General features: G+C 39.2%; 1 protein-coding gene across 1 annotated transcript; it reads left to right on the forward strand.

Annotated features, from left to right (window-relative positions):
- Positions 1-7,215: 7,215 nt before the first annotated feature.
- On the forward strand, positions 7,216-24,780 carry GLIPR1 (GLI pathogenesis related 1). Its single transcript, XM_019653197.1, has 6 exons — positions 7,216-7,522; positions 8,738-8,983; positions 16,417-16,526; positions 21,758-21,843; positions 24,328-24,354; positions 24,458-24,780. Exons 1-6 carry the CDS (start codon positions 7,220-7,222, stop codon positions 24,595-24,597), a joined length of 912 nt encoding a protein of 303 aa, XP_019508742.1. The 5' UTR covers positions 7,216-7,219; the 3' UTR covers positions 24,598-24,780.
- The last annotated feature ends 360 nt before the right edge of the window (positions 24,781-25,140 follow it).

Below are 25,140 nucleotides of genomic sequence, written 5' to 3' on the forward strand. Positions count from 1 at the left end.
CATTGAGATGCCTCACGAGTTTAATTCATGAATACCAAAAATAGCAGCATTAATCAGTGTGATGTAAACATTTCATAAGCACAAGCACTAATCTATTAATATTTATTTATTTCTGCGTTTTTGATTTAGAAAGTACATTTATCCTGTTTGAATTTATAATAATTTTTAAAATTTCGCCATTACAATTATCTTAGGATAATTGGCATCAGAAAGGACCATAAAGCAAAGATACTTTAAATGAGGACCAAAAATTCAAAATAAAATGTGGAAAAAATTATTTAAATGGGATTTTCTTTTGAAAAATGAAGTGAAAATTTGGAAATTCATGTAGATTAGATGATAGATGGATAGATAGACATGGATAGACAGATAGATACATAGATAAGAGCTCTTCATCAATTTTCCCAAGAATTTTTGTAATACTTTGACATTTAAATCATTCTTTTTTTAAGGACTAATGAGTCATATTTTGCTTATTTGTTCTTCTTCAAATATTAACTGATTTAATTCTAGCCAGCACACTATTTGTCAACAGCTTTTTAATACACTTCTGAAATACTGAGTCCTTTGCAAGAATTGCAATCTCACATTGCAATTGATTTAGTCTATTGCATTTGCCTTGTATTGTAAGATGTTGATAGCATTATGCAATTAGCCAGAGAACTACAAAGATGTTGACTCTTCCAGCAAGGATTAGGTGTTAATGATAAGGAATGTTTGAATTGGAAGTCATTCTACATAAATTTATTAACAATTTTTTTGCATGTGTTATGACTGCTTTAGCTGCCCTATGCCATCTTGTAATGCAGCAACTTGAATATAAATACTTGGATAATGAGGATACCTATATTTTTACTGTTATACAAGAATATGTTATTACAGAAATTACAGAATCTTCTGATAATGCGGCAGGATAGCACTGTCAACAAGTTGTTTCTGGTTCTAATCTCTAAATCTCTTTAGAGATTTATAAAGAACAAAATATTCTTTTAAGTATATGTTTACACACAAAGTTCCTCATTGAAAATATTCCTAAACTCTGTCAGTCCATACTTCTGTTAGTCACTACATCATACTAAACATCACAAATTATTTATTTAAAATACCATTGTCTAACAGAAATATAATAAAAGCCACACATGTTATTCTAAATTCTGTTGTACTACATTAGAAAAGTAAAGGGCTGGCCGAGTGGCACATTGGTTAAGAGTTGCCTTGGGACGCCAGCTCTGAGCAGCAGGGCCGCTGGTTGGGATCCCACATGCGGGTCAGTGATGCTGTGCCCTCTACAGCTAAGATGGTGAACAACAGCTCGACCTGGACCTGGGCTGCCATGAGTCGCTGGCAACGGTGTAGGCTGCAGTGGGGCTGGCCAGCAGTGGACATGAGCTTTCATGAGCTGCCATGACCCGCAATGAGCAGCTGTCCAATGGCCAGTGACTGATCTGCCTCACCCAGGAAGAGTGCAATGATAACACCAACATGGGCCAGTGAAGCCACGTCCTCCGCAAGTACGTAGACTGAAGAACAAAAGGACAGAAACTTGTCTGTTCCCCTTCCCCGATTCCCCAATAAAATCTTTTAAAAAAAGTAAAAAGAAGCAGGTGGAATTAATTTTTTGTTTAAAGTTTGTAGCAGAGGATAGTTTTATTAAAGCAGAAATTTACAGCTCTCGAAAAGAGAGGGGGTCCCGACTGGGATGCCCCTGAAATTAATTTTTATAATAGATCTTATTTAATTCAACATACCCAAAATATTATCATTTCAACATGTAATTGAGGAGATAGTTTGCATCCTTTGTTTCATACCAAGTCTAAAATCTGGTGTGTGTTTTACACTTAGAACACACCCCAATTTAGACTAGCCACATTTCAAGTGCTCAGTAGCCCCATGTGGCTAGTGACTATGATACCAGACAGAACAAATTTAAAGACTAAGCTCTTGCAAATGCCTCAGCTCTAGAGCCTTTATCATCCAATATCCAAGTGGGCTTAAGTTCACTTAATATGATTCAATGTGGGGATTCTGAATTAGATGGCATAGTAATTGAATGTTTGTGTCCCTTTCAAATTCATACGTTAAAGCTCTAGCTCCTGGTGAGATGGTGTTAGGAGGTAGGGCCTTTGGGGAGTAATTAGATTTAGATAAATTCCTGAAGGTAGAGCCCCCATGATTGGATTAGTGTCATTTTAAGAAGAGGAAGAGACCAGAGCTCTCTCTTGATCATGTGATGACAAGGCGAGATGGTGGCCCTCTACAAGCCACGAGGAGCGGCTCACCAGGAACCGCATCATCCGGCACCCAGAAGGTGGGAAGTCCCGATTGATCGCCAGAAACTGAGAAATGAAAATCTGTTGTTTAAACCACCCTGTCTGTGATATGTTGTTATAGCACCCTGAGCTGACTAAGACAGAGGGAAGGACAGTAAGAGCTAATATAATGAAAACAGGCTGCTTCTGCCTCATAGTTTAGTAAAAAAGAAAGACGTGTGCATAAAGAAAATAAGGGAGCACAGAGGAAGGGGGATGCTTACAGGAGTCAGAAAATGCAACATAGAAAAGGCAACATTTGAGTGGGAACTTATGTGATGAGCAGGAGTTTGACAGAGAAAGAAGTGAGAAAATGAGTGAAAGGAACAAAAACAATAAGTTGCGGAAAAACCCGGCATTTGGTGCCTGCTAAGAAGCTTACAGGAAACTAGATTTCAGTGTGGGTAGGTGGTTTGAGAACTTAAAGCAACAGGTTTGGACAAACCACTTCTCAAAATAAAAAGTCGATCTGATTTAAAATGTTGCTCAGCAACAACCCACTGTGATGCTGCCCATCAGCATAGCTTTTCTATTTTCTGTAGTTCTGCTTAGTAGAAACCAGAACAACAAACCTTTTTTGATCAAGGATTAGCTGAGGTAGCTTGCAGGGAAATCCCAAGAGTGAGAGTATTAAAGATACAGGTTATAAACATGCTTGTGATTTTTTTTATTATTGGTGCCCAAGCAAGATAAAGAAATAAAAACAGGGCCGGCTGAGTGGCGCATTGGTGAAGAGCTGGCTTGGGATGCCAGAGGACCCCGGTTCAGATCCCACATATGAGGGCCAGTGACACTGCCCTCTACAGCTAAGATGCTGAACAACAGTTAGACCTGGATCTGGGCTGCCTTGAGTCGCCGGCAACGTAGGCTGCAGCCCCTGCTGCAGTGGGTTGCCATGGGCTACCGTGTGTAGTCAGCAGCCAGCGTGAGCAGCCAGCAGCTGCAGTGAGCGGCTGTCCAGAAGCCAGCGACTGATCTGACTCGCCCGGGAAGAGCGCAATGCTGGTGCCAACTTGGGCCAGTGAAGCAACGTCCTCCACAACTAGACTGAAGAATAAAACAACAGCAACTGGTCTGTTCCCCTTCCCCCAGTTCCCCAATAAAAATCTTTAAAGAAATAAAAACAGGTTGAAGTCAGCAGTGATGGACTGAGAGAATAAGCAGATGAGAGGCTTGTGAGCCACCATAAACATGGGAGCACATTTAGTAGCAGGGGCAGTGCCAGTGCTTGAGAGGTGGGAGGGAGAAAATTGTAGCCCAAGAATAAGAATTTGGAGGTAGAGCAATTCCAGTAGGAGTTTAGAAGTAGACAAACTCAGTTGGTAAGGCCCAGGATATGCCTCTGAATGATTTGTTCAAATCAATGAAGTAGAGTTAAGGAAGTCTCTGGGCAGGGTGTTAGACAATTCAAATGGAGACAAAGATTATGGCCCAAGGCCCACGTCCTCAAGGGTTGCAGGGGAGATCTGAGGATGATGAAGGCCAAGAGTCGAATTCCGTGTAAATGAATGTCGTACACCTCAAAGAAGCCTGCTGAGGAAAGGCTGTGTAGCGATGGCCTGGGAGCAGCAGCAGGAAGCTGAGAAGATATGGGTCCCTCCATCCCGAGATACAGTGAATGAGAGTGAATGCGTACCTTCAGCCTAAGCACTTTGCCAGGGATCAGGTGCCATCGGGGTCAAGAGAAGCAGCATGGTGTAAAAGAGTAGTTCTCAAACTCTGGCCAAACCCCAGAGCTGGGGAGAGCTGATTAAAAGCACTGATGGGCAGATGTGGGGAGGATATTGTAATTCACAACAAGATGTCTGAGTCACTGGTATAAAAGAAGAGAGAAAGGGGGGGGGAGTAGGGCAGCAGATTGGGGGAGGGGGGTTTGTCACTTTGAGGGGTAAAAGGTATAACTGTTGCACTGTGTTGTACACCTGGAGCTAATTGAAATAATAAATAAAAAAATAAAAAAATAAATAAATAAATAAGGAGAGTGATAACGCTCAGTTTAATTCACTTCTTCCATTTACTAACTGCGCGAACCTGAGCAAATTACTTCATGCTGGCCCTCAATTTCCTTATCAAAAATGCAGGTACATAACACATACCCTCCAGGACCATAATGAAGTAAACATGACCTGAGAACATGCTGGGCCTTGCTGTACCACGCCACAAAAAGGATAAGGCCATGGGTCGCTGTCAGGTTAAAGGACCATCGTGAACTGGCAGAAGATAGCTGACCTCTGAGTAAGTGGAACAGTCCCACATACGACCAGCAGGCTCCCCCAGTCTTGGGCAGGGTAGAAGGCTCAAGGGCGAAGGTAAGGGTGTGTTGCTATTAGTAACTGCACACCAGCTCTCTCAGTCTCTCCAAACAAGAGCTGATTTTCCTACACACAATTCACAAATTGTACAAAGATCTTTGCTCTGCTACTGACTGGCTGCTAGTGCAGCAGCTGAAGCATATGACTCATTTTTTGAGGTTGCCCCAGCAGAGAGGCCCTGAAGGAACTTGATGGTATGCACTGTTAAGAATTTCTCTCTTGCCTTACTCAAATCAGAATGGCATTACTCCATAGAGAACAGAAAAGGCAGCGCCGGGCAGATTGTTACGCTGAACTTGAGTTTACTCATATTTGGACCCTTATTGCAATAGCTTCCTAAGTAATTTCTTTACTTCCTTCCCTGCCCCCTACACTATATTGTCCTCCCGGCAGTTGGAATGATCCTTTTACAACGTGAGTTAGTTATATTATTCCTCTGCTCAAAACCCTCCAAGATTTTGATCTGGAGATGAGTAAGGAGGGAATAGCCTCTGCACTAAGTTTTCATTTGTCATATGTGGCAACAAGGGATGAATGTTTAAAAGATTTCAAATATATTGTCTGGTTACCCTCTTGGTGCTTAGTACTAATTTTTGGTACTAATTTTTACTTCACGTGTCATCATCATATGGGCATTGAGACCATATATTATTTTAAACATCAGAAATATATATCTGATACATATGTATCCGATTCCACATTGTCAGAGAATCAGAGCCAGACACTAGTTAAGGCAGTAACAATAAATTGTATTCAGAAACTATTGCAATAGAGGAAGAGAGACCACAGTATAGAACTGGGATCAATTTCGAATGTGATATAGATAGATGGGCTTTTATAGCCAAAGGAGCAGGGTAGGGGAGGAGAGAAGGGGTTGGTACTTGGAAAATTACTAAGAGCAGGTCAGAGTGATCAGATATGAAGGGTGGGGACTGGGGAATTTGATTAGATATTGAGAGTGATCAGATATCAAGAGTGGGCAAGATTCTCTCTAAACTGACTTGGCAGGATTCTTGCTGAAACTGGTCTATGCAGGTCTAGCAAGGATGGGGGAGGGGCAAGGTTGCTGCCTAGTCCAGAACAGGGCTTACAGAAATCTGATAATTTATAGAACTTGTGCTCTTAACAACTAGAAACAGGGTTTGCAATCAGACAGACCCTATGTTAACATCTTACTTGTGTCATGCTATTGGTCCAATTATATAACCTTCTTATGCCTCAATATTGTCATCTGTAGAGATAATGATATATATCTCACACAGTTATTGTGAGAGCATAGTGAGATAAAAAATATGAAAAAGTCTAGCTTCGTGTTTGTCATCACTGCTGCCAATTGATCTAAACTAACATGGCCTCAAATATCAGGTTCTTTTCATAAAATGGGTAACCTCATCAGTGGGAGCTGGTTAGACAAATCCTGCTAAATGTCTAAACATTCATTAGTAAACAGCTCTGCTCTGTCCTTAGACACTCCAACCATAAAATTGTGTGAGAGGCTCACTTGAAAGACATTCTGTAGTTAGGACTGGCCAGGTCTCAAATCAGGGTGGAGTCAAGGCAGGGGACAGGGGCCTCCATGACAGCTCTCCAGAGAGCTATGATTGGCTGCTTCTTTACAGCTCATTTATGCAATGGCAGGAGGGCATGTCCAACCTTCCTACAAACCATCCATCTTGAATACTACTCATTTCACCAGTGGAAATTATTCTTGAACATTTTCAATTCTAAATAACTAATTCTCTGGCGTCAACTTCCATAACCATCTCTGATGTGTTAAAATCACCTTTGGAGTGCAGATTTCTGACTAGAGTACTTCAGAGCTAACTATTCATAGGATATGGATTAGAGTGCACTTGTATGCGGGGGTCAGACAATTAAGTTTTTGAGCTTTTCACCGTATAAGTGCACAGTGGAAAGTTCTCAAATTTAATTGTCGGGCCAATATCATACACTGGCATACATAAAATTGTCTTATACCAAGTTATTATTATTGTGTGCAGTATCACACAGACAATATAACAGTGACGTGTTTGTGTTTGGTTGATAAATAGTACAGTCTTCCTCTTTTTCTGGATCCTTTATCTTTGTCCATCCCCACCTATCCATCATCATCCATAGGTGAGTAGAGCCTTTTGGAACCTAAATATTTCTACAATCTAATCAGAGAAGGATATATAGGGGAATAAAGAATTCTACATCATTTCTCTCCAAGAAATAAGAAAGCTCATCATGCATGTAAAAGGATATATCTAGGTCAAGTTAAGATATAAACTAGATAGTCCCAACTACTGTGTGCTAATATGTGTCTCAAAAAAAAAGTTTTTAAAAAGCATTTTGCAAGACATTTATGGAGTAAGAGATGTGTTTTTACTTAACCACCAGAACCTCTACAAAAATTGAGACTGTTATTTCTGGAGATTCCACAATTTCTTTTGGAAGCATCCCCCAACTCAAACAAAAATCTGACTCGCCTCGTAAAAATCTACATTGTAATAGGTGCAGTGTCAACTGAGAACCACTGAAAAGGCAGTTAAGAGCACAAAAGGAGCTGCAAACCATATATGGAGAAACCCATTTCTTTAAACTTGTGATGAACTCATGTTCTACTTTCTGTTCTCTCAAAGCTGCAGTAGGCTGTGCTCTGCAAAACTGACAGAGACAAGCACAGCCTCAGAAAGGGCAGTGGCTCTGGATTCCAGCCTCCTGGGGCTCCACACCAGGGTGAGCATGAGAGTCACACTCGCTGTGACAGCCTGGACAGTTTCTGTACTCTCCAGTTATTCCCATCCAGCAGATGGCTTGCCAGATATCAACAACGAAACCTTCATCAAAGACTGTGTTCAAATTCATAACAAGTTCCGATCAGAGGTGAAGCCAAGAGCCAGTGACATGCTGTACATGGTAAGGAAATTATCAGTGTGTGTGGTATAAAGTTCGTCCAAAACAACTGACGTGTACTAATTTTGGAAGTAAATCCTTAATAACCTTGAATGATTTTTTTTTTCATTGTGGTTAATGTGGTCGGTAAATTCACCATCTGTGATCAAAACAAACCCAGTGTTGCTCTGTCAACGAGCTCAGCAGTGCATTTTGCTTCTCTTTTGGACACTCCCTGTTCTCTGGTTATAGATTGTACTTCTCTTTTTTTGTCATTTTCTTCTCTTCTAAGTTTTCTGAGTTTTTTGTTTGTTTGTTGGTTGGTTTGTTTGTTTTGTCTCTAAGTTTACTCTTTGTGGTGCCAGTAGGGTATTGACTCTCTCAGAAAGCCAGCATGGAGTATGGGGAAAAGATGGAATTTTCATTCAGTCAGGCTTGGGTTTGCATCCTAGTTCTGTGGCTTTGAATTGGTTAGTAACCTTTCTGAGACTCTTAGGCTACCAAGTATTGTGGTTATTAACTTATATAAAATATGTAAAACACAGCACAGTGTGTTTCACATACCGGTATCCCCTGCTTTTCGAAAGTTCACTTTATGTCACTTCGTTTTTACGAAAGACCTACGTTAGTACCTGTTTTTGTTTAACTGAAAGAAACCTGAAGAGAATTTTGCTTCTATGGGAAAAAAAAAAAAAGGTGAAGAGCAAAAATAGCGTTCAGTGTATGTTTTACAGCCCTCACAGAGGCAGTGTGCACCCTGAGCAGAGAGACTGACTCGCCACACTCCTTCCCAGGGACCACACTCAGCATCTCAGCATCAAGCGGCCATTGCTTTGACCTATGTCTGTGAGCATCTGTGCTTTATCTCAATTTATTTTGTGCATCCATTAGCAAGATGTGGCCTAAGGTAATTGCTTCTTTGCTTTACACCATTTTGGCTTACCAAAGGTTTCATACATCTGCTGTACTTTCAAATAGTAGGGTAAACCTGTAACAGACCTCCAGTGAAATGTTGGTCTGTGTCCCTCACTTAGATTCTAAATCCCACAACATGTGTCCTACTAGCCTTAGTAAATACTCAGGGACCACACTTATACAGAGGACCCCTGTGCAGTGGTTCCTTCTCTATTCTTGTCATCACACCTCATTCTCCATTCAAATTCCCACTTTACTCACTGCAGTTACATTGTTGGATAACAGGTTCCATTTTTGACCCTCCTTTAATGTTTTTTTTTGTAGACTTGGGACCCAGTACTAGCCCAGGTTGCAAAAGCATGGGCAAGAAATTGTAAATTTCAACATAATATACAACTGCAGCAACCCCACAAGCTGCACCCAAATTTCACCTCATTGGGAGAAAACATCTGGACTGGGTCTCTCTCCATCTTTTCTGCGTCATCCGCCATCGAAAGCTGGTACAGTGAAATTCAATACTATGACTTCAAAACTCGGAAATGCAACAAGGTCTGTGGCCATTACACTCAGGTAAGAATCTGCCCTATGTTCTCTTGAAACCGTCTTTTTAGGGGTGAGGAGAAAACTAGAACCTGGTGTTAAGAAAATATACAAGAAGCTAGAAGATCAGTAAATATGAGAGAGTAGGGGTTATTTTTACTTTTGAAAATTAACAAATGAAACAGACTCTAAAACCAGAGGAGATAATGGTTGAAGAGTTTAGTTATGAGGACACAGGTAAAATGTAAGGCCCACCAAGGCTTTGAATAATTTTGATAACAGATGTCTTTCCGTGGGGCTTTATTCCATTTGTGTCCAATCAAAGGACCTTATGAGTGAATGGATTTTCAGATCTGAGTGCCATATAAAATTTGAGGCAGTTGTTTTGGGATTATAAAATTGGGAGAAATAGGCCTCTCAGATAAAAGCAGCAATAAGAATTGATGCTTTCATATCTTCTTATTCTTTCAAACATGGATTGAGAACCTATCAAGTGCCACAAAAAGAGGAAAAAAGCAAGGCCCACCCCATATGAAGAGGCCAACGTGTAAACTTGTAAAAACCATCCTGCGACTTTTCTGCCCCCAAAATTAACAGTGTTAGTCCCAAAGCCACACTCAGAGCCTCCCACTGAGATTTTTTTTTTTTTCACTCAAGCTGGTTTTAGCAACAGGATGAAAAGAAATCCCTTTGGAGCTTCTTCTGAAGTCATCTTACTATGCTGCCTTCCTATCCTGGACACATTTTGTTTATTTACTTTTATTTCCTGGCATTCCTTGTTAAGCCAAGAACTAAAGGTACTTAATCTATGTTTAACTGGTTTGAATGTACAAAAATTTGTTGAAATGAGGCATGATGGCAAAAACATTTCTAACAAGGCAGTTAACTTGGAATGTTTGGTGTTTTTAAAGAGCAAATGTTGTTAGAAAAACTCAAATATAGCTCAGCCTTATAAAGCCTTTGAGCTCACTGGCATTGTTATGGGTAAAACAAGTTTGGCACAGTTACAGAAGGTTATTATGATAAGAAAGAAAGGACTGATTTCAGTGAAATTGTCATCTCAAGATGATTGTAAGAAAGGAGGGGCTATGAAATCATCAGCAGCATTAGTCTGTTTCTTGGAAATATAAATAAGGTTTCCCTAGACTTATCCCATAAATCATCAATTTTGGTTTATGTTTACAAATAAATTTTCCCAAATAATAAATTTTGTTGGATTGTCACAAGTCCTAGAGGGCAAGAAAGCTAAATCCAGATTGCCTTCAAGTGGTATGGGTACCATTAAGCATTATGGTGTTTAAATATCCAGAAATATTGCCAGTTTCAGGGTGGCAACTCTTCATTCAGGCAGTGTTTAAGCTTCTACCCTACACCACACATTTTGTAAGGCACTGGTCATATGTTTTGGTCCAGGTTCCAAAAGAAGAGAACCTGAGACCATAGGTTATATGCTAACACTTTATTGGGGAGTCCAGTCTCAGAGAAGTAGGTGTGAGGAGGACTGAGGAATGGGCCCGGGAATACGAATTGACCGTCTTTTGGGAGAGACATATGTGTAAATTGACATATCGTGGTGCATGGCTACCACAGTTTAGAGAAACTAACGAAGTGCCATGTGAGCTAGGAGGACAGAGCAACTTATCTGGCCAAAGGGAGATATGGGGACATAGGAGTTGTTCACAGAGCAGGAGACATGAGCCTGTTCTTGAAAACGAAGTGAGTGTTTGTCAATGAAAAGGTAAGGGAAGAGAATTCCAGGCAACATTAACAAGATGTAGAAGGTATACAATGTGTACACGTGAGCTTGGTACTTCAGAAGAATGGCCAGGAGCGCAGCACACCAAATATTATACAGAGATTAGGAGGCTGTGAAACTCACAACAGACTTGTAAACTACGCAAGTTAGGACACTCTATGTCCATCATTCCAGAGAGCCCAAACTTGATTTTATGTCAGATGGGCCTGAGATTTTAGAGATGGCTGTCCCCCAAAGTCACTAAGCTTACATGTAAAATTTCCCCTTACATCTAGGGGCAAAAAGGGGGTCTCATATTTTGGACATGAGAAAACTCATTTCCTAAAACCCATTTCCTTGCACACAGGTATCAGAGCCCAAGCTGAGTGATTTTAACCTGTTCCCTTTAAGGGACCATCACATTCCACGCCCACTTCAGAAGAGGGACCTTCCTCATGGTGGCCATGTCCAGGGACCCCCCTGGGTCTGGGAAGATGCACTAGCAGCAATCACTTTTTAAGTGAGTGTAGTACTCAGCTCTCTACGTTTAAGATCTCATTCAATGCTCACCACAATCCTCTAAGAAAGGCACTATTCTCCATAGATGAATCAACAGCCGCAGAGAGGTTAAGGAGTTGTTTTCCCAATGTCATTTAGCCGGTTAGAGGAAGAGTTGGGATTCAGGTATCAGGTTATGTTGTAGGGATTAAATAATATAATGTATGCAAGCTATCTAGTGAAGTATAGTACCTAGTAAGCATTGAACAAAAGTAAGATCTCTTCCACAAGCTGGTTTTCCTACAATTAGATTTGAAAAAGGCTCTGACAGCTTAGACTCCCCGTTTTCTTCCTTGGATGAAACTTTTCTGGGACATTCAAGACTACTCGGCTGTCATTTTAAATTCATGCTGGGAACTACCTCCCAGTTATTTTCATCTTCTATTAACACAAAGCAAGCTATTTTCAGATTTTGACATGTGAGGAGTAGTTGTACAATGTAAAAGCAATACATTCAGATCCATTATTACCTCATAAAGGCATTAACATTATGTTCTTGACATTAACCCAACACTTTACCTTTGTCTTCACCAGAAATAGATTTGCATTGCGGGAGAATTCTGGCACATCAGTATGGAAGATTATTCAAATTAGATATTTTGTTGCCCACAGTTCAGCTTTGTAAAGTTTGGGAATAGTTTCACTTAAATATCTGGGCCGGGCAGCAGTTTAGGTTTGGTGGTATTGAGAATGCCCACTAGATGGCACTATTGGCCTCATTTTTGTTTTTATCCCCAACACCCCCCCTCCCCATCCCCCCTACCCCAGCCCTCTTGACATTTTTGTTATTTTTTACACTCTCGGAAACACTGCAAGTGTGACGTGTTTCACAGTTTCTCTAGCTGGCTTTTTATATGTTGCAAGGTTACCATACCTGATAAAGAACTAGAGAGGGACAGGGGAAGTGGTGGGTGGGAAAGGGTTGTTAGCCAGAAGGGAGAGACATGCCTACCTCCACTGACTTCCCCAAATGAAATGTTTCTGTTAGAAAGGTATAGAGAGTCATTCCTGGTTCTGCTAAAAGGGAAAGCACTCCGAAGACATCTTGCTTAGGGCATGGACTGTCCTCACAGTACTTCCTGGTCAAGGAGAATGAGGTTCCAACTTTCATCTGTAACACTCAGGGTGATACCTACTTATTGATTTGTTATGAGGTTGGACGTGATGCTGCATGTCAAGTGCTTCACACTACCCCGGCACTGGGTAAATTCTCAATAAAGAGTAGCTCTTATTTTTTTATAATTATGGGATTTTTGTTTTCCATAGTAAAAGAAAAAGTAATAATAAACAGGAATCTGCCTGATAAAATAGAGAGTCAAAAATTTTTTTAAGTGGAAAAAAATTAGCTATAAGAGAATTAAACATGCACATTTGCTGAGTGTTTCTATGTTCCAGAAGCTTTCTTATTAACGCATTTAAAATGTCAAAATAAGCCTGTTGACCATGGTGTTGTCCTTATTTAATAGACAAGGAAGCTAAGGCCAAGGTCAAAACAGTGAGTGACTGAGCTGGAATATGAACTTCGGCTTTGTAGCTCCAGAGACCACAATCTAACCTAATATTTGAATGCCCACGAAGCTTTTAAAAAGAGACCAGTTTGGGGCCGGCGAGCGACCTGTTGGTTAAGAGCTGGCTTGGGAAGCCAGCTCTGAGCAGCAAGACCCCGATTCAGATCCCACATGGGGGCCAGTGATACTGCCCTCTACAGCTAAGATGGTGAACAACAGCTCGACCTGGAGCTGGGCTGCTGGGAGTCAATGGCAACGGCATAGGCTGCAGGGGGCTACTGTAAGTGGCTGGCACCCAGTGTGAGCTGCCATGAGCAGCCGTCCAAGGGCTGGCGAGCAACTGCCTCAGCCGGGAAGAGCGCAATGATAATACCAACATGGGCCAGTGTAGCCATGTCTTCCACTAGACTGAAGAACAAAAGGACAGCAACTTCTCCCCTCCCAATTCCCCAATAAAACTAAAAAAAAAAAAAAGAGAGAGACCAGTTTGAATGGACAAATAAACTGTGGTACATTCAGGAGCAATAAATACTACTCAGCAATGAAAAGGAGTGATAACAGATTCGACAACATGACTGAATCTCAAATGCTCATGTTAAGTAAAAGAAGCCAGATGCAAAAACTATATGTAAACTGATCCCATTTGTATAATATTCTGGAAAAGGTGAAACTACAGAGACAAAAAAACAGATTAATGATTGCAAGGGGCTGGGGGTGGGGTAGTGCCTGACTACAAAGGAACACAAGGGAACTTTTGGGGGTGATGGAAATGTTCTAGATCTTGAATATGAATAAAGCTACACAACTATATGCTTTTGACAAAATTCATAGAATGGTACACCTAAAAAGGATGGGTTTTTACTGTATGTTAATTACAATCTGACTTTTAAAAACAGATACCAGCTATAATGAACCGCAAAATGAATACTAACTAGCATTTGCACACTCTTGGAAAAAAAGAGACCAGAAATAGAAAAGAAAATAGAATACGGAAGAATAGCGTAAAACATTAAAGACTGAGGGGTAGACCCAAAGATTAAGAATACTTCAGATATGACAACACAGGAAGAAAATGCTCAAAGACCAAAGGATAAAAACATATAAAATGAGCTAAAGTGATAATAAAAGGAATACAGACAACAGTGAACCCAGTTAGCATGCATATGAATCACCAGAGGAACTTGTTGAAATACAGATTTCAAGGACAATTCCAGTGACTGATTCAGTCAGTCCGTCTGGGATGGGTCCAGAAATGTGCATTTTAAACAAAGCACCCCAGGTGAAATCACTTTGAGATGCAGTGAATGGAAATTAAGAATTTTTTTAAAAAATAAATAGAAAACTGATTGGAAAGTAAAAGTACAAGGACCAAACCTGAGAATTAATGGCCATAAAGCTAGGATCTCTTAAAGAGATAGAGAGGCCTAAGCCACTTGGTTCCCAGGAGTTCCCTGAGGGGGATTCCTGGGTTTGAGAGGAAAGGAGAAACACGGCCACTTGGATCAGGGAGCAGGGCGGAGCCGTCCCTGCCCAAGGCAAGCACTGCTCCTCTGTGGGAGACCGGTAGCTGCCTTCCCAGATTCTCCCCAGCTGCCAAACCAAGGACGACAGAAGGCGGAGCAGCTGCACTCTCTGACGCTCTGGCAACAACTTCCCTAGCCCCTTCTCCGCCTCTACCCCATACCTTTAAGACTTGGAGAAGCGCATACTTCATCCTCGGCTGCCCGCTTCCCTAAGTTTATACTCTCTCCCCAGGGAAAGACTTTTACTGATGTTTTAAAAAGTAACTTTGATCTTTTTCTGCAGCCACAATGGCTTTGCGTCAGTTCTGAGCTTTTCTCACCTTGAATTCATCCGTGGGTGGTGCCCTCTGCTGGAAGACTGCTGGCTCTCAGACTAGCTCCCTCCAGCCCCGTTTCTGCCTCATCAACTAAGGGCAGCTTGTGCTATATTATACTTCCTTAGCATCTTGTGCTTCCCCTGCACAGTGGTCAGAACTTTTCTCTACATTTTCTGAAGGCACCCACTGGCTCCAGCCCACTCACTTTTGCATCCCCCATGTTCGGCACCATTCTTGTCACAGAGTTGCAAAACAACTTATGAGTAAAAATAACTTAAAATGCAATTTGGTATTACTGTAAAAAGGAGTACTTTAAATAGCTTTTAAATACTATATATAGTATTTAAAATTAAAATACTTAAAAAAAGTATTTATAATATATAAATATTATGATTTATATAAAATATTTTATATTTTATAAAATTTATATTAAAATTATATAAAATTTTATATAAAATATATATTTTTAAAATACTTTTTAAGTGCTTTTAAATACATTTTTCTTTAGGCTCCTGGGATACCACTCTATGTTAAGACAAGCTATATAATTTGTGGGGCCCAGTGCAAAATGAAAATGTGGAGTCCCTTGTTCGAAAATAAGGGAAAAGCGCCACTAAAGGTGCTAACGTGTGACAGCATTGAATTAAACCAAGTATGCACCTCTTCTGATCACCGGGTCCCGCTCTCTAAAGTAAAGCTGGCTGTTGTTGGTTTCCCTCTGTCACTGACCACTCCTTTTCATCTGCTTTGCTGGCTGTTGTTTTTTATCCCATTCCTTTCATTTACTTTTTCTTTTCTATTACCTGTGCCTGTGTGATCTAATCTAGTCCCATGTCTTCCAGATTTATATCTCTAGCCTTGACCTGGCGAGATGCTTCTCTCCAGCGGCCAAGGCGGTCTGACCTCTGACAGGCATCTCAAAAGTAACACCACGTCAACGGCAAACCCCGTCCACGCCCCTACCCATCCTCCTTCTGCAGTTTTCCCCACCTCTGTAAATGTTGCTTGGGCCCAAAGCCTGAGGTTGATTTTTTTCTCTTCCCCTCTTACCCCACACTCAAAGCAAAAGGAAATCGCTTTCCCTCGGAGCAAACCAGGAACCTCATCAGCTCTCATGAACTCCGCTGTCTTCACCCACGTGGGATCTCTTTCTTCACTGAGACAGCCTCCGAGTCCCCTCCCTCTTTCTTCCCTTGCTTTTCTCAATCCATTCACTTCATAAAAACCAGAGCGATCCTCCTCCGATGTGAAAAAGAGCCAATTGCTCGTTTACCTACAGGACTCCCCAGGCCCTGCTCTTCGCCTCTGACCCTCCCCTACTCACTGGGTCCCAGCCCTGTTGGCCTTCCTTCTGCCACTCACATCTCAGGGCCTCCGCCCTGCGTGCTCCCTCCGCATGGAATGCTCTTCCTCCATAATATAACTGTCCGGCACGGGTATCCTGAGGGCTGCCTCCTCATCGTTCGGGTCTCAGCTTAAACGCCACCTCCCCAGAGACGTCTTCCCTGAAGACCCAAGTTAAAGCAGCCCCCTCCTCCCCATCAGTCACTCCCTACCATGTTACTCTGCTTTATTTCTTCATTGCAGTGTCAAAAGTGATCTTAGCTATTCTTTATATGTTTTATATCACACACAGACACACACAGCATTAATAATAATCAACGTCTTGTTTCCACTTGAATTCTGAGCACCTAAAAACTTCCCTGGTGGTAAGTGTCCTACCCAGCTAGAGCACATATACTTCACCATGTTTATGAAGGCCTAATCCTGCTCAAATGTTCGTTTTATATCTTTTGCTTATTAAAAATCCGTTTTCTTCCAGGTTGTTTGGGCAGAGAGTTACAAAGTTGGCTGTGCGGTACACTTTTGTCCTCAAGTTTCTGGTGTTGGCTTTCGTAATGCAGCACATTTTATATGCAACTATGGACCGCCGTAAGTGCCCAAATCAACCTCTTTCCGAATTTTTTAAAAATTTATTTTAAAAGTATTTATTTTCATTACAGAAAACTGAAATAAAGTGTAGCAAAGGAAATTAATATGACCCTTAATTTTTCTTCCCAGAGATCTACTCAATTAACATTCTGGTATATTTTTCTTTGTGTGCGCATGTGCGCGCACATACACATATATGTGAGTCTGTGTGTGTGTGTGTGTGTGTGTGTACACCTTTTATAAATACTACATAAAAACACAAACAAATTTTTAAGAGTAGCAAGACTAAAATGTTTTCAGGGACACAGGTTAATTGGACATGGTAATAACACAAATGGGAGGATTGACATTATATTTATTGGTTTATTAAAAACTTGGCAATTTTTACACAATTTAAAAAGCACAAAATAGCTCTGAATTGAATTCCTCAGCTTATATAACTTATTTCATTTACTTTTGACAGTTTTGTTTTTGAAATGGATTCAGTTTTTCTTTGTTTGGAAAATGGGGAAGACAGGACATTTTCCCCACCTTCCTTTAAACTTACACATGTGCGCTGATGCATCACACCTATATTTAGAAAACTGAGATCATACTGGAAATACACGTTTTCTATTTTTTACTTAAAATTATACTATGATGAGCATTTCCCTGTCATTAAAGTTTTAAGCATGATATCAATAGTTATAAAATAACGAGAGCTAATGCTTGTATAATGTTTACCATGTGCTAAGCACTGCTCTAAGCGCTTCACATATATTAACTCACTTAGCCTTCACAAAAAGCCTGTGAAATAGGTCCTGTTGCTACCTTGGTTTCAAATAAGAAGACTGAGGCACTGATGGGATGAATAGGCTGCCCAAAGTCCCACAGTTCGTGAATGTCGCAGCTGGACTGTGACCTGGGCTGTCTGGCTCTTGATGGTCACACAATGGCCATTCAATTATTATTGAATAATTTAGATTGTTCCCTGTAATTTTTTTTTTTAATATATGATGAACAACCTTCAATAGAAGTCTTTGGTCACATCATATTTCGTTATAATTCCTAGAAATGGTATACTAAGTAAAACGTGTGGTCATTTTTTAGGTTTTTTTGTTTTTTCTTAAATACCTAGTGCAAAATTATCCTCCACTATTATTTTATCAATTTATACTTCCTCATCAGTACTGGATATTATAATTTTCCAGTATTTTCTAATTTGATAAAAATGGAATTTCATATTTTCTTCTGTATCTCTTTGGTTGCCAGTGATTATCTTTTCCACCTGATCACCTATTATATTCCTTCTTTTGTGAATCATATGATCTGCTCATTTTTCTACTAGAGTGATTTTCTTAATGACTTATGGTAGTTGTTCATATTTTGAAGCTCTTAACCCTTTGTCATCTATAACAATTTTTTCTTTAGTTTGTTGCCCTCAAATTTCATTTGGACTTTACCAAGGTTTGGCATTCGTGAAGACTTATTAGGAGAAACCTCTCTCTTTTTCCTGAAGTAATGTTCAGAAGAGATGTTTGATAGTCTATGGGGGAGAGTGAAGGGACTAAAATCATGTGTTGCTCATAAGACAAAAACTTTCACTTAAAAGCCCGGAGTCAGAAACGAAGGGAAAACCAGGAAAAGCTAGCCAAAGCCATGTCAATCAGTGGTTACTTTTCATGACATTTATATAATAGCTTAATGGTTAAAATACAGGCTCTTGAGACCTACTACCTTATTTTACCTACTGTGTGACCTCAGATGAGTTACTTAACCTCTCTGAATCTCAGTTTCCTCTCTAAAAACTCATGATAATAACAGCACCTACTATTTATTGGGTAGCTATGAAAATTACATGAGAAAGTTATGTAAAACACCACATATATGCTATGCTTGGCAATGATGATTGTTTGATAAGTATTCATAATTATTATTGATGTTATAATGAAATGCAAATGTGAAGTCTCCTGGTTTAGACGCTTTACTTGCCTTCAGAGTTATAAAAAATACTAAGTTATAAAACTTATAACCAGCTATTATGCTTCTATAAAGACTGAGTAACATAAACTTATTCATACAAATAAATGTATTCATGCATTCAATTATTCAACAAATATATTTGTTTACTGAGCTTCAAAGGACAGAAAGCCAAACATAGTCCCTGCCTTCATGGAATTTATAGTTATGGGGCAGATAGGCAATAAAAAATATAAATAAAACACTGATTATGATAGGAGTAATGAAGGAAATAGAAATAATACTGTAATTGACACTATCAATAGGCAGGGCCCTTATCTGAGCCAAAACGATCCAGGAAGAGCTGTCTGTGATATATTTAGGCTTTGGCCTGAAGAACGAGAAGGAAGCAGACATGTGAATAACTCCAAGAACAGGTGTCTTCTGGAGAAAATAAGTGCAACGCTCCTACAGGGAGAATTAAAGTGCAGACAGGAGATCAGGGAGCTTGGCCCACAGAATGAGACGCAACTGGGGAGAAAGGTAGCTCAGATCTTACAGGACCTGTAGGTCATGGCGAATGTCACTCTATTCACATCACAAGAGGAAGCCATCCAAATATTTAACGCAAGGGAGTGATAAGGCCTGCTTTACATGGGGAGAGCAGTCTGCATGAAGGATGGAGGATGGAGGAGGGCATACGCGGGAAGCACAGAGACCAATGAGGAAGATTCTCACTTTGTTCTGAGCTTGTTTGTTTCTTCTGTATGCAAAACATCATAGGCCCCCATTCAACGTAATTCTAACAAGTACAGCATCCTCCCCAATACTTCTGAGGTTCCCCAGAATGGGGTGTGATGTGCTTAATTCTCCAGTCACCTGCACTCCAGCTCTGAACTCACACCCTCAGCTTGTTCCCAGCAGTTTTGACCCCTCTCCTGGCTGCTTCAGGTCTCCCCAACCTATGTCATCCCAAACACAGACACAACTCTCCTTTATTCCCCTGGAACCTACTGAGCAAGGCCATGCCGGGTAACAGAGCTTCACTCAGTGGATAAGAAGAGGGAGTGCAATCCTGACTATCAAATAGTACAGGACCTAGGATACTCTGGCCATCACTGCCTTGAGGACCCTTACTCATATTTATCTTTTTCTTTAAAGATCTGTCTTTTCTCTTCCCCAGAGTCCCAGGGCCCCAACCTCTTATTTCTCAGGGTACCAGGGGAAGCACTAAAACTCCCTGCTTTTCTACTGGGCAGAACACTTTAGGTCCCTTTGTCTCAATCACTCCCATCTAGACAAATCCAGGCCTTTCCAGTCATGTTTCTGCCAAGATGAATTCTGCCATTTCCCTAAAACTCACAACTGCCTTGTTTTTAGCTTGTTTTTGAAGTAGCAATTTTCCTCTCTTCTTTATAGTTTGGGATGCACAATTAAACAAAGAATGAAGTAGCATAAATGATTTTACTAAAACATTCTAGAACTTAAGCACTCAATGAGTAGTGCGCTTTTAAACAATGAAAGATATTCCAATGATTAATGAATGTTCACTTTGGACATCTTTTATAATTGTCATGAGAATCGCCACTGCATTCCTTTGACTATTTTCCACAGTGTAGAGTAAGTACGAGGGGAAATTTAATTTCTGAAACAACCTAAATTAATTTTGAGCCAAAAGAGATTAGAACACATATTTTGGGTTGGAAATGAGATGTTACTATAATGTTTCTAAAGGGTGAGTTCTTAACTTTGGAGGTAAATGTGTAGTATTAGGGGAGTCCATGAACTTGGATTAGAACAACAGTAATATCTTTTTATTTTCAGCAGGCTGGCCAATTGGCTCAGTTGGTTAAGAGCTCGCTCAAGAGTGCGAGCTCCTGAACAACAGGGTCACCGGTTCGATTCCCGGCCTGAGCTGAGCTGCCACTGAGCTGCCAACAGGTGGCAGGATGGCTCAGCTAAAAACAACAACAACAACAAAAAACTAGAACATCTTTATTTTCACTGACCTCTACTGAAAATACCATTTCATTAGGAATGAAGGTAACACTCCAATCATATCAGCAACACCTGTGACTTTATAACAGCATTATTGTATCTTTGTAAATATCAGATATTTTCATATCACATCCCAGTTGCTACAGATTACTACAAAATATAGTTTTTATTCATCACTACTTTTAAATTAATGTAATTATGATACTCCCTACTAGATCTTATCTCGTACTTAATAAGCAGGTGTTACTATAGAAAATATTTTTACCATTTTGATAATCAATTTAATAGGTTTTCTTTATAATCCTATGAACTTTACTTTAAGCATTTAAAAGCAATTTTCAGAGAGTCCATAGGCTCCCCCAGGCTGCCAAAGGGCACCATTACACAAAAAGATATGAAACTCCTTGCCAAAAGCAGAGCTCTAAAAACGATTAGTGCAGTGGCAAGTTCATTGAAATAAACACACAGCTTCTCATCACTGCTACTCTGAAGATATTCATAGGGACATAAAATGTCTGGGTGTTATTTCACTTTTTAGTCTGTGACCTTGGTCAATTACTTACACTCTGTGCCTCGGCCTGTAGCTATAGAATGGAGATAATTAATTGTCTCTTCCTCGTTAAGGACACTGTGAAAATGAATTCATACATACTTAGAACAGTGCCTAGCACATGAGGAGTACTCAGCAATTTTATCTGTTATTCATATCACATCTTTTATGTAAAAACAAGTTACACTTTAGAAATTCCATTATCTCTTATTTTCTTTTGTTAGGCACCTACCCAGCCAAATGGGTAGTTTTCAATTCAGTAAAAACTATGGAGGCTTATAGACTGAGGAGTCAATGTGGGTCATGCCACCTTTTCTAAGGGGGACAGTGTTTTGGATGGCAGTAATCATGCAGGCCAGACTGGAGAGGGAGCACTGCCTTGGATGGAGCCAGGCAAATCTAGGTTTCGTTCTGACTCTGACATATATTGTGATTTGGGGCATATTACTTAATCTCTTAGAGCTTTAGTTTCCCTGTCTCTAAAATAGAAATAAAAATAACTTCCTCCCATAGTTCTCTTAAGAACTAAATAAGATGATGTAGATTAAGACAGGTTCATAGACATAAGCACATAAAATGAACTCTAAATGTCAACAGACTTCCACTTCTACTTCCCTCGCTCCACTTCTCTTACCAACCCTCTGAATCTGTGGACTTCCATCATATGGATTTAGTCAAGGATTCATAGTAAATTGCAGTTGAAAAAAAAATCTCTCCTAATGGACAGTATTCTTCTATTTTATAGAGGAAATTACCCAACTTGGCCATATAAAAGAGGATCCACTTGCAGTGCTTGTCCCCAAAATGACATGTGTTTGGACAATCTCTGTGGTGAGTAACAGAAATAATCTCCGATAATATGATGTATTATAAACTACTGTGATTTTCTACAGTTAAGAATGCAAAGGTATTTTATCCTAATAGCTATTTTCAGGGAAGCTGGCAATCAACCCAATGGCTCATTGTCCTAGGAATGGATATATGTTTAAGATAAATTTAATGAAGCAAGTAATATCATTTTAATTTAGTTCTAATCAGTACAATGACTCTGTTGTTGGACACTGTAGACCCAAGATTTGCTAATTTCAACAAGATTAAAAAGATAGCCAAAGGAAGAGAATTCTGAACTTTGTGATGCTTCCTGTCCAAAGCACTAGTCTTGCATTTTCATCTACAGAACTAAATAAAGGAAATAAAGCTGCAACATGGCACTTTTTGTTAGCAAAGCAGCACTTAATTAATGAAGAACAATATATTGTAAAAGGCCAATGATGATAACTTCAAGGATGTTTTACTAAAAACTTCCTTTTTAGTAAAATTCTGCTGTGTTTTTTTTAACTATCAATACATAATTGGCCAAGAGTTTATTTATGGTTACTCTTCCAGACATATTCCTTTCTATCCCAGTATGTTTTTAATTTTTTTCCCATGGTGTGAAGGAGGGAAACCTCAATTAAACTACTAGAGTTGTACAAATCCTGTAGTACCTTTGTGTCCACATCTGTAACCAACTGACCCCCTCAGAGCTCCAGGGCTGGTGTGTGGGGCTTAGAGTTGGGGCAAGATGGAGTGGACTGAATTTCACTGCGTAAATTTTGTTTGGCAAAAGTGTTCCGCTGCTTACATGTTTTCTAAGGTCCCTTCCAGGTCTAAAATTATAACATTCTTTTAAACTGCTTGTTCCCTTTCTCCTGATTTGTAAACACTGAACTCTCAAGCGTTCAGTGTACTCCAACTACAGCAGCACTTTTTTGACCAACTTTCTGAGCCAGTCATTTCTCTCCCAGTTCAACCATTGTTTATTTCACTCATATCAGTTTTGTTAAGAGAATTTGGTAACATGTAGCCACAGAGCAAGGAATGTCCAGAGTAGGAATATATTAAGTGAGTTTCTTTTTTCATGTTGCTACAATACTACAAAGAACATTTCCCCCCCAAGTTTGGCAGTGTAACCTACAAGTTAAAATCACAGGTTTTAGAAACAATATGCTCGTTGTGATCTTAGGCAAGTGTCTGAACCTATTTTCTCAATAATAATAGATGCTGGTACCTCTTCACAGCTTTGGTGAAACAATTCAAAGAAAAAAAACATATATATGGATGTATTTACATATATGTAAAATGGACCTGGCATACAATAGTACTCAATAAATATTATCTATTATTCCCAAATAATCTGTACTCTTGAATTTACTCATGATGTATTGGTGTTTTTCAATGCCCAAATTTTTAGGTGATGTTTTTATGCCATGAATAAAATCAGTAATGAAAACTGAGATAGTTATTTTAAATCATTTAAAGAATAATTTAATTGTTGCCATTAGTTGTCTATGTTTTCCACTGGATTCTAAATTCCAAATATGTAGAAATTATGCCAATCTAATTTACCTTTATATCTAAGATGGCTACTCTGGCTGGTAAATAAGCACTAATAGAGTGCATGTTTTCTTTAAAAAAAAATCCCTTCCTTTTAAAAATCTAGATAATTAGTAACAACACAATGATAACAAGAACATTGCTGGAGTTTTAGCTTGTCATCTTGGGGATCCAGCTTGAGATGGTCTCTGATCTTGTGGAATAAAATTCAGAAAACTAAGGCTGTAATTCAATAATAAAAAGCCCCTGGGCTCTTAAGAAAGATAAAGGGAAAATGCATACTAACTTGCAAGGGGGTAAGGGTTGGAGGATAAAAGATGTATTTACACAGACTTCATGTCTGACAAATTATGGCAAACACTGGAGGAAAAAATTATTTTGTGGTCTTCTAGATAGTGTTTATAGGTTCAATAAATACCCATGGAGGCCAAATCAGGACGGTTCTGCAAAATGTGCTGGGCATTCTGAAGGTACACAAGATGATTTTAACTAATGGAGTTAATGGGAGAGGAGGCCTCTGTCTTTTTCCTATTGATCGATCATAAATAGTATCATTCTCCTAAGGGAGGAACTTCTTTTCAGGAACATATTTTAATAAATTGCTCACTCTGATTATTATTAACATTTAATTCTTTATTTTTATTTTAAAATGCTGTTTTAATTTTATTTTAATTGTATGTATTACCTGGTAATTATGGTATGTAAAATGACTTCCCATTTATAGTAACGGTATATAAAAAATTTATATATGAAGTTTATATTTTAAAAGTTGATTTGAAAATATCAACTTTTGTGCAGTTAGCACAAAAAAATCTTGAAAATCACTGCAACAAAGCCAAAGCAACAGTTAACGATTATAATTAGAGACTTGGCTTTTTAAAATAAAACAAAAGCCTTACCAGTACCTATTTTTAAAATTTTTTTCTTCTGACTTTACAGCTAACCCACAGCGAGACAAAGTCACACGTATGTATATAAATCTTAAAATTGTTTCATTAACATCTTTGGAATTATATTACTGCATTATGAGAAACAGCATTTAAGAGGATATTGTATGTTTGTTTTACAGGTTACTACTCTATTGTGTATCCAGACTGGCCACTGTCTCAACGGAATAGACACCTATCTCTTTTTCTCATTGTTAGTCCACCGATACTAATACTAAGTGCTATTATTACCATTTTGGTCAAGAACAAATACCTCATTTAGTTCTTATGGACTCATACAATCCAGACAAAAAAATTTAAAAACTCATTTATATATGACTTTTTAAAAAAATAACAATTACTCTAGATTAAACTCTAAATATCTGGTTTTTCTCACTCTCTTGCAATTTGAAATCTTTGTGGTTTTTCAGTTTCCCAGACTCAAAATACAATAGTAATTAAGGGATTTAAGAGGTCTTGCTTTTTTTTCCTTATGGGTTGTTTAATCTTGGAAGAAAACATAAAATAAGATTACAAAAAGGAATAAGCCTAAATGTTTGTTGCTATCAATAGAGAGAGCACTGAAAAAAACCTGCATTTATTTTCCTGAAAATCAAATGCTGGGATATAATTATATTTAAAGACTAACCAATGGCAGACAACATATTGTGGAACTTCTCAGCCTCCATTATCACATCCTATTTCTTCTGGTACTTTTTCCATCAGCTTGAGAATTTCAGAAATGTAGAGCAAGCTCCCTAACCACACGTGTAATTAATAAAAAGCTCTATATGAGGAGATCCAAGATGGCAGAGTACATAAACGC

Source organism: Hipposideros armiger, unplaced genomic scaffold (assembly GCF_001890085.2).
Source record: "Hipposideros armiger isolate ML-2016 unplaced genomic scaffold, ASM189008v1 scaffold_199, whole genome shotgun sequence".
Classification (NCBI taxonomy): Eukaryota; Metazoa; Chordata; class Mammalia; order Chiroptera; family Hipposideridae; genus Hipposideros; species Hipposideros armiger.